The 12,118-nt window shown below is 31.3% G+C and overlaps 1 protein-coding gene across 1 annotated transcript; it reads right to left on the bottom strand.

The window, feature by feature from the left end:
* LOC105336201 (allene oxide synthase-lipoxygenase protein) lies at window positions 1-7,610 on the bottom strand. Its single transcript, XM_034454272.2, has 15 exons — window positions 6,989-7,610; window positions 6,716-6,760; window positions 5,933-6,061; window positions 5,744-5,841; window positions 4,754-4,886; window positions 4,422-4,517; window positions 4,240-4,336; window positions 3,737-3,854; window positions 3,402-3,494; window positions 3,154-3,214; window positions 2,181-2,292; window positions 1,706-1,797; window positions 1,449-1,625; window positions 1,040-1,203; window positions 1-529 (listed from the first exon to the last, which is right to left on the bottom strand). Exons 1-15 carry the CDS (start codon window positions 7,448-7,450, stop codon window positions 415-417), a joined length of 1,992 nt encoding a protein of 663 aa, XP_034310163.2. The 5' UTR covers window positions 7,451-7,610; the 3' UTR covers window positions 1-414.
* Window positions 7,611-12,118: the final 4,508 nt, after the last annotated feature.

Genomic DNA, 12,118 nt, shown 5'->3' with positions numbered 1-12,118 from the left:
TCTCTTATTCTTTTTTTTTTATTTTCTGCTTTATTAACACATGTACATTCAAATTATAAGTATATGCTATTGATATTATCATACATGAACTTGCACAAGCATATTAATATAAAGCTCAAAATTAGCCTTTGATTACAAATTAAAATATGCTCAAACATGAATATCATAAAATTAAATATAACGAAAATATCATAATACCATACATGTACCATAACATGAATTGAATTTAATATATTTTAATATTCCCATCACAAAATCTCAAAAGAAAAAGAAATCTAAAAAAAAGTCTCTAACAGATAAATAAAGGTATTATTTTTGTTTTTAATACATGCAATAAAGAAACTTCATTCGTATCATGTTCCATATGATTTCGTTTTCAGTTTTGTGGATCACCTCTGGATTCTCAATTGTAGGTTAGATACTGATTGAATTTGGAATTTCTTCCGGATAGAGATATTCATATTTTTGCACCAATTTTTCATTTCTTTGATGCATTTTCAAACTGATGTCCTTTAAGTTTTGTCTAAATCTGAAATTAATTTTAAAAAATTGTAAATATGAAAAAGGTAATAAAACGAAGATTTTTTCGTAACTTACGTGTCCAACAGGTGGTGCCTTACTTTTTAAAAACTTAAAATTATAAATTCATATACATACACAATGTTGAGGTAACGAAACAAATAAATCTTGATTCATGATGAGCATAAATGTTTGTCTGTTTACAGTTCATTCTTTATCACAAAAATTCATTTGCACCGCCTTATTGTAATGAACTTAATAAAAAGAAATAATTGAAAATAAAACGAGATATCCCTTTTTATCAAACTTTTTCGACTACCACGTAAAAGAATCCCATTTCGTGTTCAATAAGTGCTGAAACTTATATATACATGTAATGTAGGCAGGGCAATACTCGTTCCCATTTTTTTGCGCCCCATGTTGTCGTTTTCAAGACGAGGCGAAGCCGTTTGCAGGGAAGAAGGGCGAAAATAACACGGACCGACAATAACCCTGCATACATTATTCCCATGACACTTACTCCTCTACAATTTTGACTGCAGCGGGATCATACGTGTAGGTGACTTCAAAGTCTCCTAGAGCGTTGGTACTTCTTTCACTGAGGATTCGAGTGATGACCATTGTGTCCAGTGTTGTAGACTTATCTATCAAACTGTTTACGATGTCTTCCTCTTTCAGTGGGTTCTGAGCATATATTAACCAGGTTGAGAAAAAAATAATAAAAGCTCATATTTTATGGATCAACATGAATTTTAGGTTCATTTGTAAGCATTTTTTAATTTGTAAAAAAAAAGTGAAAATAATTTTGACTTATCCGATATATTTTAGAAATAGCGCTGCAAATTTATATTCATGTTTACCAAATGCACAAAGAACGATTATTATGACAATTTGAAATTATAAAATTTATTATTATCATTTTGACGTACTTTATTCTTCGGCGGAACTCCTTTAATTTTTGTAGGATAGTTGGGGGGAAATCCGTAAGCATCATACTGAGGAAAGTTTGCAGCAGCATGCACAACGCTGCTGGAGAATATCACGGATGTGAAAACCTCTATCAGCTGATCCGCTTTGCTGAACTTTCCGTTTTCAAAAGGGACGCCCTATAATAAACAAATAAAATGATTGAAATTTAAAACAAATGCAACTGTAAACCACATGCAAATGTTAAATAATGACTTACCGGAATTCCACACCCTCCATCTGACTTCGATTTGGTCAGTTCTTGTCCAAACGTCTGAATTTCCACATCATTAATGATCTTGTCATTAGTGTCTACAGAAAACAAAATTATATTATGCACGTAAATTAAGTGAAGAAAAGATCTGATGACATTTAAGATGCATTTGAACATATTGATGAACGTGACTCACTATATATGTTTTGACTGTTTTCTTTTAATAAATGTGGATTTGACATTATCTAATTTCAAAACAGTAAAAATCTCAACACAACATTTTGACTTGATGGTTCTTTGTAACTGTTAAATCTGATTTAATGAAAAACAAGACCTCAAAACTTAGCATTTAAACAGTAAACCATGATTTATCATACTGTAAGGGAATAAACATTATACATGTACAGTGAAAATATATACTTTCAATCTTTTTACAAAGCTTTTGAACTCATTTTAAATTTCTGTTCATTTCTACACTCACCATAATACAAGTTGACATATTTAGTCACGTAGTCACGAATTGCTCCATATAACACCATGGAATCATCCCGCTGATAAAAGGTCGGCAAAATTGACCCATCACAGCAATACACCTATCAAAATATGTAGAACGTTAAATACAGTACTGTGGAATCATTTAATTTCGTGGGGGCCAATTTTCGTGGATTGCCTAAATTTTACAGGTTCATGGTGACGTAATTTTGTGTATTCTCTTAAACCTACAAAGGAAATATGACTTTAATACCCCAATTTAATAATTTGTGGAGGATGTTAATTTGTGGATGAGAGGTACCCACAAATTCCACGAAGTTTTGTGTGTATATATATATATATATATATATATATATATATATATATATATATATATATATATATATATATATATGATTTACATGTTTCTTGTTATGGTGGACAAAATAAACTATTACTCCTCTGCTATTTAGAAAATATGCATTGTTTCACATTTTTGTACATGAAATGGTTTTATTGTCTTACGTTCTGCAGAAGATACCCTATCTTTGACACTTTTTTGTATATAGCAATCTCCATGTCATATTGTCTTTTGCTCTCTGTTTATTTTAGCTACCATGCTGCGTTATTTATTTAGTTTTTTATATGTAGGTTTTTCCTTTTATTAACAGTATTGTGTTTTTTGTAGTTTAAATTTTGGTGTTTTTTTTAGCATTTTGTACTTTGTCATTTATTATGTTATTAAATAACCATTCTTATTTTTTAGTCAATTGCTTCCGTTGTATTGTATCAAACGGAACACCACCATATCAGTTATATATATATATATATATATATATATATATATATATATATATATATATATATATATATATATATATATATATATATATATATATATATATATATATATATATATATATATATATATATATATATATTTACGTGTGATTCTTGTTGTGGTAGAAACAAAAAACACTTACTCCTCTGCTATTTAGAAACTCTGCGTAGTTTCCCTCGATGTTCATTCTCCAGGAGTCGGCACTATTTTATTCAAAATAAAGTGTAAAATAAATCGTCATTCGAATAAAGGGTCAAATGAAACGAAAAATTGCTTGCGTGTTTTGGATCAAGCCCCAATCCACGCGGTACGATTGTGGGAAGAATTAGCTTTGTTCGCAGGTGCAATTCGGTGAATCTTCGGAATATAAAGGTGAACACAAGAACTAACCCTTTCTTAGTAAGTTCCAAAATGCCGACAGCCCCAATCGCCATTGTTTTATCAATCCATCCACCTGGTGAGACCAAAAAGTTGAGAGCACGACTACCGAACAACATAAAGAAAGAAAATTTAATTCATAGACTTATATGTATTTTTTTTTTTTAATTATTGTATAAATAATTCATATGATGCCTCATACATTTTACGGTATGTTCGTAAGGTAAAAAAAAATTCATTATTGTACTTGAATTCAAAATTGTAATATTTCTAAAAATGCTAAAGAAATACTGATTTCAATTTATTTTTTAAAATAATTTAATACTGTAACATTTCTGTACACTTACTCGTTAATGGCGATAATGAAAAGAAAATGGGGTGCCAACAATTTGAACATTGGATGTGATGGCGAGAGACATCTATTTGTTGCTATACATATCCCTTCCATTAATAAATGTGTGTAACCTTGTAAAAAAAATAATTTTGTTGTTGAATGTAACATTTGCATTTTAATTATTTCAATATCCCTTCATTATTAAAGTCTTAAATATAAGATTGAACGCAATGGCTATGTAAATAATACTCAAACGTTTGCTGTTTTATCAAAGTGAAACATATGTTACGAAAATTACACCCATTTATCCCATTTTCGTGTATTTCGATTTCTTCGTCAATCAACATATGTGTGACTGACGAACAATTAACAATACATAAGGAAGGATGAATACAATTATGTCTGGTCCCGAAAGAGACTCGGATATATGAAAACAGATCGTGTTATCTAGTGATTATTGTTATATACTACATGTACTTTAAAGCTCGACAGGTTTATTTTAGATAAATTTAATACCTAAGTGGGTTAAGGCTTGGTGATAATTTGAATCTGCAACATTGTACCACATTTTGGCAAAAAGCCAGGTATACGGTGGATCAGTCGGTACAAAAACCTGAATAAAAATCATCGTATTAGTGAACTGTCCATTTAACATGTATTACAAAATGATGTGAAATAAATGTATGCAAGAGTCTTACGGGGTTTTCCGGTCCTTTCTGTTGAAAAAGTTGGATGGCTACGGGCATGAGTTTCCCAGTACCGTTAACAAAGAGCAGGGCTATCGGAACTGGGGACTGTACAATAAACGCAAAGAAAAATAAATGAACATTGTAAATATCTTTATTGTATTCTAAGATGTAAATATTTCTTCTCATCTTTACTCACGAAGTGTATTTAAAAAGCATCGTTAAGTTTATCAACAAACCTGCAAGTGATAAAATAGTTATCATGGTTAACTTAAAAAAATAAATCTTAAACAGATGCTTTATTGAAATTATGTTCAAGTAATTGTTGTATAATTTATACGCACAATGTAACCTTCAACACAAGTTATTCCATCAAGTATTTCAAGATCAACGATAAACAATCGCTTCTTGGACATGGCTTCCGACAATGTCAGTCCTTCGAGACATTCTTTAATACTTTCCTCTGTCACCCCGAACCTAGTGGTAAATAAAAAGAGTGGTCATTTGAAGCCGCTATTATATAAATAGTGCCTGTTTCGGAGGGTAACAGTTGAAATTGACACCCCGAGAAAACCATTGTCAACCGACGCGAAGCCAAGGTTGACAATGGTTTTCGAGGGGTGTTAATTTCAACCGTTATCCTCCCAAACAGGCACTATTTATTTGTTATACTGAATGTCTTAATTTTTAAGAAAATTTTACTGCTTTTATATAGAAATTACGTGAATTCTACATCGAACCGTACACGCATAATTTTCGCGCATGTAACAATTTTTAATGTTACCCGTTGCTAAGTGCGTTGCTAACGCTGAGGGTAATAGAACGGATTATGAACTGCCTCTTAACCAATCAGATTTCAGTATTTAACATGAATTTATAACAACAAAGTATATAAAACTAATATAAGTTAATGATTTCTTGCAATGTATTGAAAACGAGTGCGTATACATGTAACCTTGTATACATATAATCTTATTGTTATTTAGAATCATGCTTAAGTGTTAACAAATAGTCCTTTTTAAAATATGATCGGTATGTGATATCACTGGTCAGCTTCAGGTTAATGTCTTTAATATCAAGGAAAACGCATTAGAATAATGGTTTTTAGTCAAATACAAGTCATTTAAGATTGGCATGAAGCTGTCTTCGCATCGTCGCATGGTAAACAAAGTAGTGCGAGGCGCAATGCGTGCGCAAACATTAAAGCCTGTCGAATGCCCAATACTGACACAACTGCCGAAGCCAATCACAATGATTGTTTTATATGTAGCAAATCAAATACCATTGATACAGTCGTATGATTAATGTAAAATATTTTCAAATATAATTATTACTTGGATGGTATTTCTGTGCAAAGACGAATGAGGTTTGGATTGACACTGTTCAAACGCTGCCATCCAAAATGCTCATCACTTTTCCAGTTCTCCATTTCCTGTTTAACAACAAACATGTAAATCATAATTTGCATGTTATATAGATACCATAACACATTCAACAACAATAGTAGCATAAAGGATGTTTACCTTTGGATCTCCGAATGTTTTTAAATAGACACCAGTCAAGTCCTCTAAAGTTTCCCATGAACCACTTCCAAAAATCATTTCCACGCTTTTTCCAGCAAGAAGGCTAACTTTCCTTTTAAGAAGATCCCACTAAATTCAAGAAAATAATAATAATAATAATAATTATTTTTGTTGTTTGAAGTATAGGTATTTTTCAAGTTCATATAAGAATCAAACTTGATGTAAATTAGATGTGAACATCTAAAGCTATGCCATCAAATAATCTGAAAGATTACTTAAAGATATAATGCATCAGACAACTCAAACCGACGCATGAACAAAAGGTGATTGAAGCGCCCTTCCCCATTTCTGTTCGCCTATTTTTTGTGTAAACTGAATACCTCCTTTTTGAACGTTAACATTATTTAAATGTATAAACTACTTTTTGGAAAATGCACTTTAAAACGTAAATCTTCACAAAGGTCATTGTAAGTAGGTCCTGTAGTTGCCTGACATTAGAACATTTACCTGTACCGAGAACTCCGTATCAGAAAAACTCAGAGCGCTAGCTAGACAATTTTTATCAACTATCGGTATTATCAAGTTAAAAAGTATACGCAGTTCAATTACATTAAATTTTCCAATTTAGGAAATCCAATTTTTAAAACTTAGAAACAAATATTTTTAAAGAATAATAACATTGTTATTTCCATTTAGAATTTAGCAAATACGAAAATTAATGGGTCTTTAGCAATATCCGTAGAAAAAAAAGCTGATCAATACATGTATATTAATGCATCTTACCTTTGCAGAAGTTGAAAACTGCTCATCCTCGGGAACCTTTTTAACCTGATAAAATTAATTGCATTATTAAATAATAAATACTTATACTAATATTTAAAACTGGCATCTTTTTTATTAAGTCAAACCTTTACCATTAAACTTCAAAAAGTAACTGTTATTCATACCTGTCATCTTATACCACCTAATAAATCAGTATTTTGTTAAGTCAATACATTGGTTTGAAACGGACAATATTATGCAATACAAATGTTGAATAAAATATCAAAAATTAACCTGAACCGGTAGGCCAGGAACCTTTTCCTCATATTCATAGAGTGTTTTCTTCAACTCAAGCTCAGCATTTCTCTGATCTCTTCTAGGGTCAAACTGGGGAAGAAACGTATCAAATTTCCCAACGTACAAGTCCACATCAGGACGAATCCAACGAAGAATTGGAAAAACCGAGGCAGTTCCACTCCTCTTGTTCAGCACTTCTATCTTTTCAACATACCAATCGCTGAACAACCCAGCCTGATCTCTTCGTATCTTGATTTCTGTAACATCAGGTATATCTGTGTCATCTTTAATAGTGAAAACATCTAACTGTCTGGCCTCAAAATCGTTCCTTAACCAGTTGTCCAGAAAGGCAGGTTTCGTTTTTCTTCCAGAGCCATCAAGAAGAACTATTTCCACATTGGCATCAGTCCCGGCTCCCAATCGGTCCCCAGTCTTGACTTTGATTTCGTAGGTAGTCATTGTTCAACGTGGATGTTCTTTCAGTAAATTTGTTGGTGTGAACTAGCCTTCTTACAACATATGTTTAAAATGACACAGATCCGGATAACACTATCATTTGCTTGCTTCCTGCCCCCTCCTGTTAGCTCGTTCAAACCTCGGTCGGCGAGACAGCATATTTGTTAAATAATTACATAATGAGTCTATTCAAATTTTTAAACGGGCCTAGACACGGTTTAAGATCACTTTGTCCAATGAATAAACCGTTTTACTTGTGCATTTTGAATGAAAGACCCAAATTTGAAGAGTTAGAGTTCAAGCTGCAAAAGTGTGTGAGAGAGAGAGAGAGAGAGAGAGAGAGAGAGAGAGAGAGAGAGGTGATAATTCGTTGTTGTTTAATTATAAACCAAGCTTCAGAATTATAATTGTTTACAAATATTGTCAAGTAAGGAAAGTACAATTTCGTTGACTAAATGACTCGTGGCAAACAACATAAACTGATTGAATAAGTTCAAAAATAATATCACCAGCAAAAGAAACTTGAGAACAAAATTGGAACTTATAAGAATGCAACACGTATGTAAACAATAACAAGAATCGGGATTTTTTTTTTACAAAACAGGAAATTATAAACTCTGTATCTTCCTAGTACATGTGCGTCTAACTCGACATTTTTCTTTCAAAATTTGCTGAAGCATAATGTGCGAGTACCCATAAGCGCCAAAATACACAAGTTTTTTCAATAACTCATTTCATTTAAGCTGTCATGTAGAACTTCCAATGCAGATCTCTGCACTGTTCATTTACTTAATCTGAGTGATTTTTTTTTCATTAATATCAGGCTTGGGGTAATGCTAAATGTAATGGTAATGCATTGCAATGCATTACATGTTTTCAAAGTAATGCTTGTAATGTGTAATGTCTCAAAATTAGCATTACAAGTAATGCTAATGAAATGCATTACTTTCCAAAATCTAGTGTAATGCTGGCCTTAAATGGCATTACTTTCCATTACTATGCATATTTATGCATTTTCACTTTAAAAAATGTGATGAATAAATGAATAGTTGAAATTGAATTTGATTAAATTTATTTTTAAAGAAGAAAGAAATAATTCTAATTAAGAAAAAAATGTTTTAATTGTACATGTTTTATTAAAAAAGTTTTTTTAAAATTCATTTTTGAATTGTTTATATTACTAAAGATAACAGCACAATTTCATAACATTTTTAAGAGTGTTGTTATTAAGAGTTTTTAATCATTTAAACAATTTACTCCAATTAGTTTGCACTTCAATAAGAAATGTGTCAACAACACACTATGCCCCCAGGATAATCTAAGTATCAAAACAATCTATTGTTATAAGAAGTGCTAAACACCCCAATCCCCTTCCCTTCGCTATGTCACAATAGAATAGGAGACAGACATGCACCTTTAAAAGCAAAATGAATGCACTGTCCATCCATGATGAAAATCAATATCACTTCCAATATTATAACCCATTTGAAAATAATCTTACTTATTTTCTCTCTCTTTCTCTCTGTCTCTTTGTCTCTGTCTCTCTCTTGTATATTAATTACACTGTACATTAGTTTGGACTGATAGAAAATACAAGATTTATGTATTTAATCTATTATTGCACTTAATATATATCCTAAGATAAAGATCGTCAAACAGTATTTTCCAGCCCAAGCTTTGACTGCTCCTGCAAAACATTTATTTAGTATAGCCCGGAAGATGGATGCATTTAAAAGATGAACCCTTTGAAACTTAGATCATAAGTGCAACAGCAATCTTTTGTCTTAAAGTGTCCTCCGTAAAAAGAAATACGATTAAAATATATTAAAAATCATCTGTTTATAAATAAATAACATTAAGTGTCCAAAATTATAAAGATTTGTGTAATCTGGGGATATATCTATATTTAGCTTTTAAAAACCGCAACATTATTTCATAAATTGTTTTTTGTTACGCATGTTATCCTATGTCTCTATTTCATATCTGATATTGTATCATGCCAAATGTCTATAAATATCATTTTACTTATGTAATATGTTGTTCATAACGCCACAAGATGATTATAAATTGAGCAAATAAAGAATGAATCTTGTATAGTCATTGAATTTGAACCTGATACTGAACATGAACCTGTAGATATGTTAAAGAGTGTTTTATATTTGAAACATTTGCAAAAACTCTTTATTAGCTTTACTTAAAAAAAAAGTAATGGTAATGGTAATGGTAATGCATTACTTTACTCATGTAATGGTAATGTAATGCATTACTTCAAGAAAATCAAGTAATGGTAATGGTAATTTAATGCCCAAATTCATGAAGTAATGGTTATGTAATGCATTACTTTACAATGTAATTCGCCCCAAGCCTGATTAATATCGACTTACTTCTGACTAAATATGAACCCTATCCATGACCTTCGATTTACAGGAGGTCGAGTACCCATTATTGCAGCTAATATCTTTCGTCATTTTTCAGTAATTAATCGGTAAAAAGGTCAAAACTTAAAAAAAAATATAACAATAAAAGATAAAATGTAAGAATATAACATAAAAAATTATATCATAAATGCAATTCAATCAAATTATATGCAATGTTGTTTTCGATGTCCCTGCGGCCACAAGTAAAAAACGGAGGTTGACGTGCTTCACATGTCTCGAGACAAATGATTAAAAAAAATTGTTTTAAATGCATTGTTTATTTGTTAAAAGCTTTTTAAAAATAAGTTTTAACGTGTCCAGTTAAAGAGATGATGTGTGTGAAAGTTTATAGCAACGCCTTTACATTACGCAGGTGCGTGGTAATACATCTTTGATCCGCCTCACGTTGCAGACAAAATGGCGTCTTACAAGCAAGCAGACGTCAAGTTGCAAGAGAGAGAGAGAGAGAGAGAGAGAGAGAGAGAGAGAGAGAGAGAAGGGTACGAATTCGTTGTTATTTAATTATAAACCAAGCTCGAGACTTAGAATTGTTTACAAATATTGTGAAGTAAGGAAAATACCATTTCGTTGACTAAAAGACTCATTTTAAACAACATAAACTGATTGAATTGACTATGTTTTACAAAACTCGTTATCTTCCTAGTACATGTAACTCGACATTTTACTTTCAAACAATGATGAAAAATAAATAATCCGGTATGTTAAGGCTGCCCAATTTACTTCACAGCAATATGTAAAGTTACTTGTCTGCTCTTTATAAGATATTCATTCCTTTCAATAGTTCGCAGGAAATGTATTGCAAAGTTATAAGTTTTATTTTCGCATTTCAAAACCGCATTATTCCTTTACATAGACACTGTCGTATATAATAGTGATACAAAATTCAATATTTTCAATGTTGAGTATGAAAAAAAATCAGCAGTTTAAAGCTTCGAATTAGGTAAATAACTATTTAATATGTTTTACGGTGCTACCGTTGTGGCGAGCGCATCAAGAATTACACAAACCTTGCATCATTGTCAACTTTAAGTTAGTGATATTTTGACAGTTATCGACTAACATTAAAGACGGACATACAGAAAAACAAACAGACAGAAAACAAAAAAGAGAGAGATACAGAGAGAGAGAAAGACAAAGAAAGACACAGAGAAAGACAGAGAGAGAGAGAGAGAGAGAGAGAGAGAGAGAGAGAGAGAGAGTGGATATTATAATTAAATTTATAAGTTTAATTTTTTTAACAAAATACAAAGACTTTCTTCCTCATAAAATCGCTCTTTACTATTGGAGAGAATTGAGCAGCCTGTAAAATTTAATTTGTCTTTAAGTTGGTCCAAAGTGTTAGCGATAAGTACTGTACAGTATTATTTTTCTTGTTTACATTGTTGTTTTCTCACTTTGATTTTTTTCCTTGTTCATGTCTTTTTGTGATCGGCTTCGGTCGATCACTATTGTGTCCATATGAGGCATCCGGCAAATGCTTCCACGTGCGCACACATTCCGCTTGCATAAGTAGTTCTTATAAAAACTTGAAGTTTGGTTTAGCATTTATATAACATTTTACTCAGATTTATTTCAATTCATTTACCTTAGGAGATGCAAACATACATAAAATACAGTTCGACCTGTTAATTCAAGAATGCACATTTGGTCCCATGCGTAAGAATTTCGATCGAAAGGTTCATTCAGTAATTCAGTTGACCTCGATGAACTGACCTCAATCATAAGAAGATGCTCCATGAACTGACCTCGATCTATTGATGTTGCATAATAGTAGCTAGGAAGACGGCTTGATTTATAAACAAGGTTACGTTATAATGCGACCTCAATAGCAGGTTATGATGGCATTCAATGTTTTTCAGACGCATTAAATTATTTTAATACAAACCTTTCTTTGTATACGTGTTAATGCTCTTATAGAGCCCTACTCAGTATTTTGAAGAAGATACGTTAACATTTAATAATTACGTTAAAAATATTAAACTAGACAAGGAGTTTACGAATGGCTTTCCCCAAATTTATTTCAAAATTAAATTTGTTGACGGTTTTATAATGATGAAATTATGGTATACAGATTCAAAATATTCTATATTTTTTAAAAATACAATACTTTTTAAATTATTTTACATCAAACTGATCATGTTGATTGCTTCTTGCTATCAATATATCATTATTGCCGATCATTCCTTTAAAAGGAATACTTGTTAAAAATGTGTTTATTTTTGCAATTTAATTA

This window comes from Magallana gigas, chromosome 10 (assembly GCF_963853765.1).
Source record: "Magallana gigas chromosome 10, xbMagGiga1.1, whole genome shotgun sequence".
NCBI classification, from domain to species: Eukaryota; Metazoa; Mollusca; class Bivalvia; order Ostreida; family Ostreidae; genus Magallana; species Magallana gigas.
This window is presented reverse-complemented; position numbering and strand designations above follow the sequence as displayed.

What these genes read in the sequence shown, in the direction of transcription:
- LOC105336201 (XM_034454272.2), bottom strand. Translation starts at nt 7,450, where the DNA reads ATGACTACCTACGAAATCAAAGTCAAGACTGGGGACCGATTGGGAGCC. An exon ending in TTCATTATCGCCATTAACGA is followed by an intron (nt 3,495 to 3,736) that starts GTAAGTGTACAG and finishes GTTGTTCGGTAG; the next exon opens with TCGTGCTCTCAACTTTTTGG. An exon ending in AGTTTCTAAATAGCAGAGGA is followed by an intron (nt 2,293 to 3,153) that starts GTAAGTGTTTTT and finishes ATATTTTGATAG; the next exon opens with GTGTATTGCTGTGATGGGTC.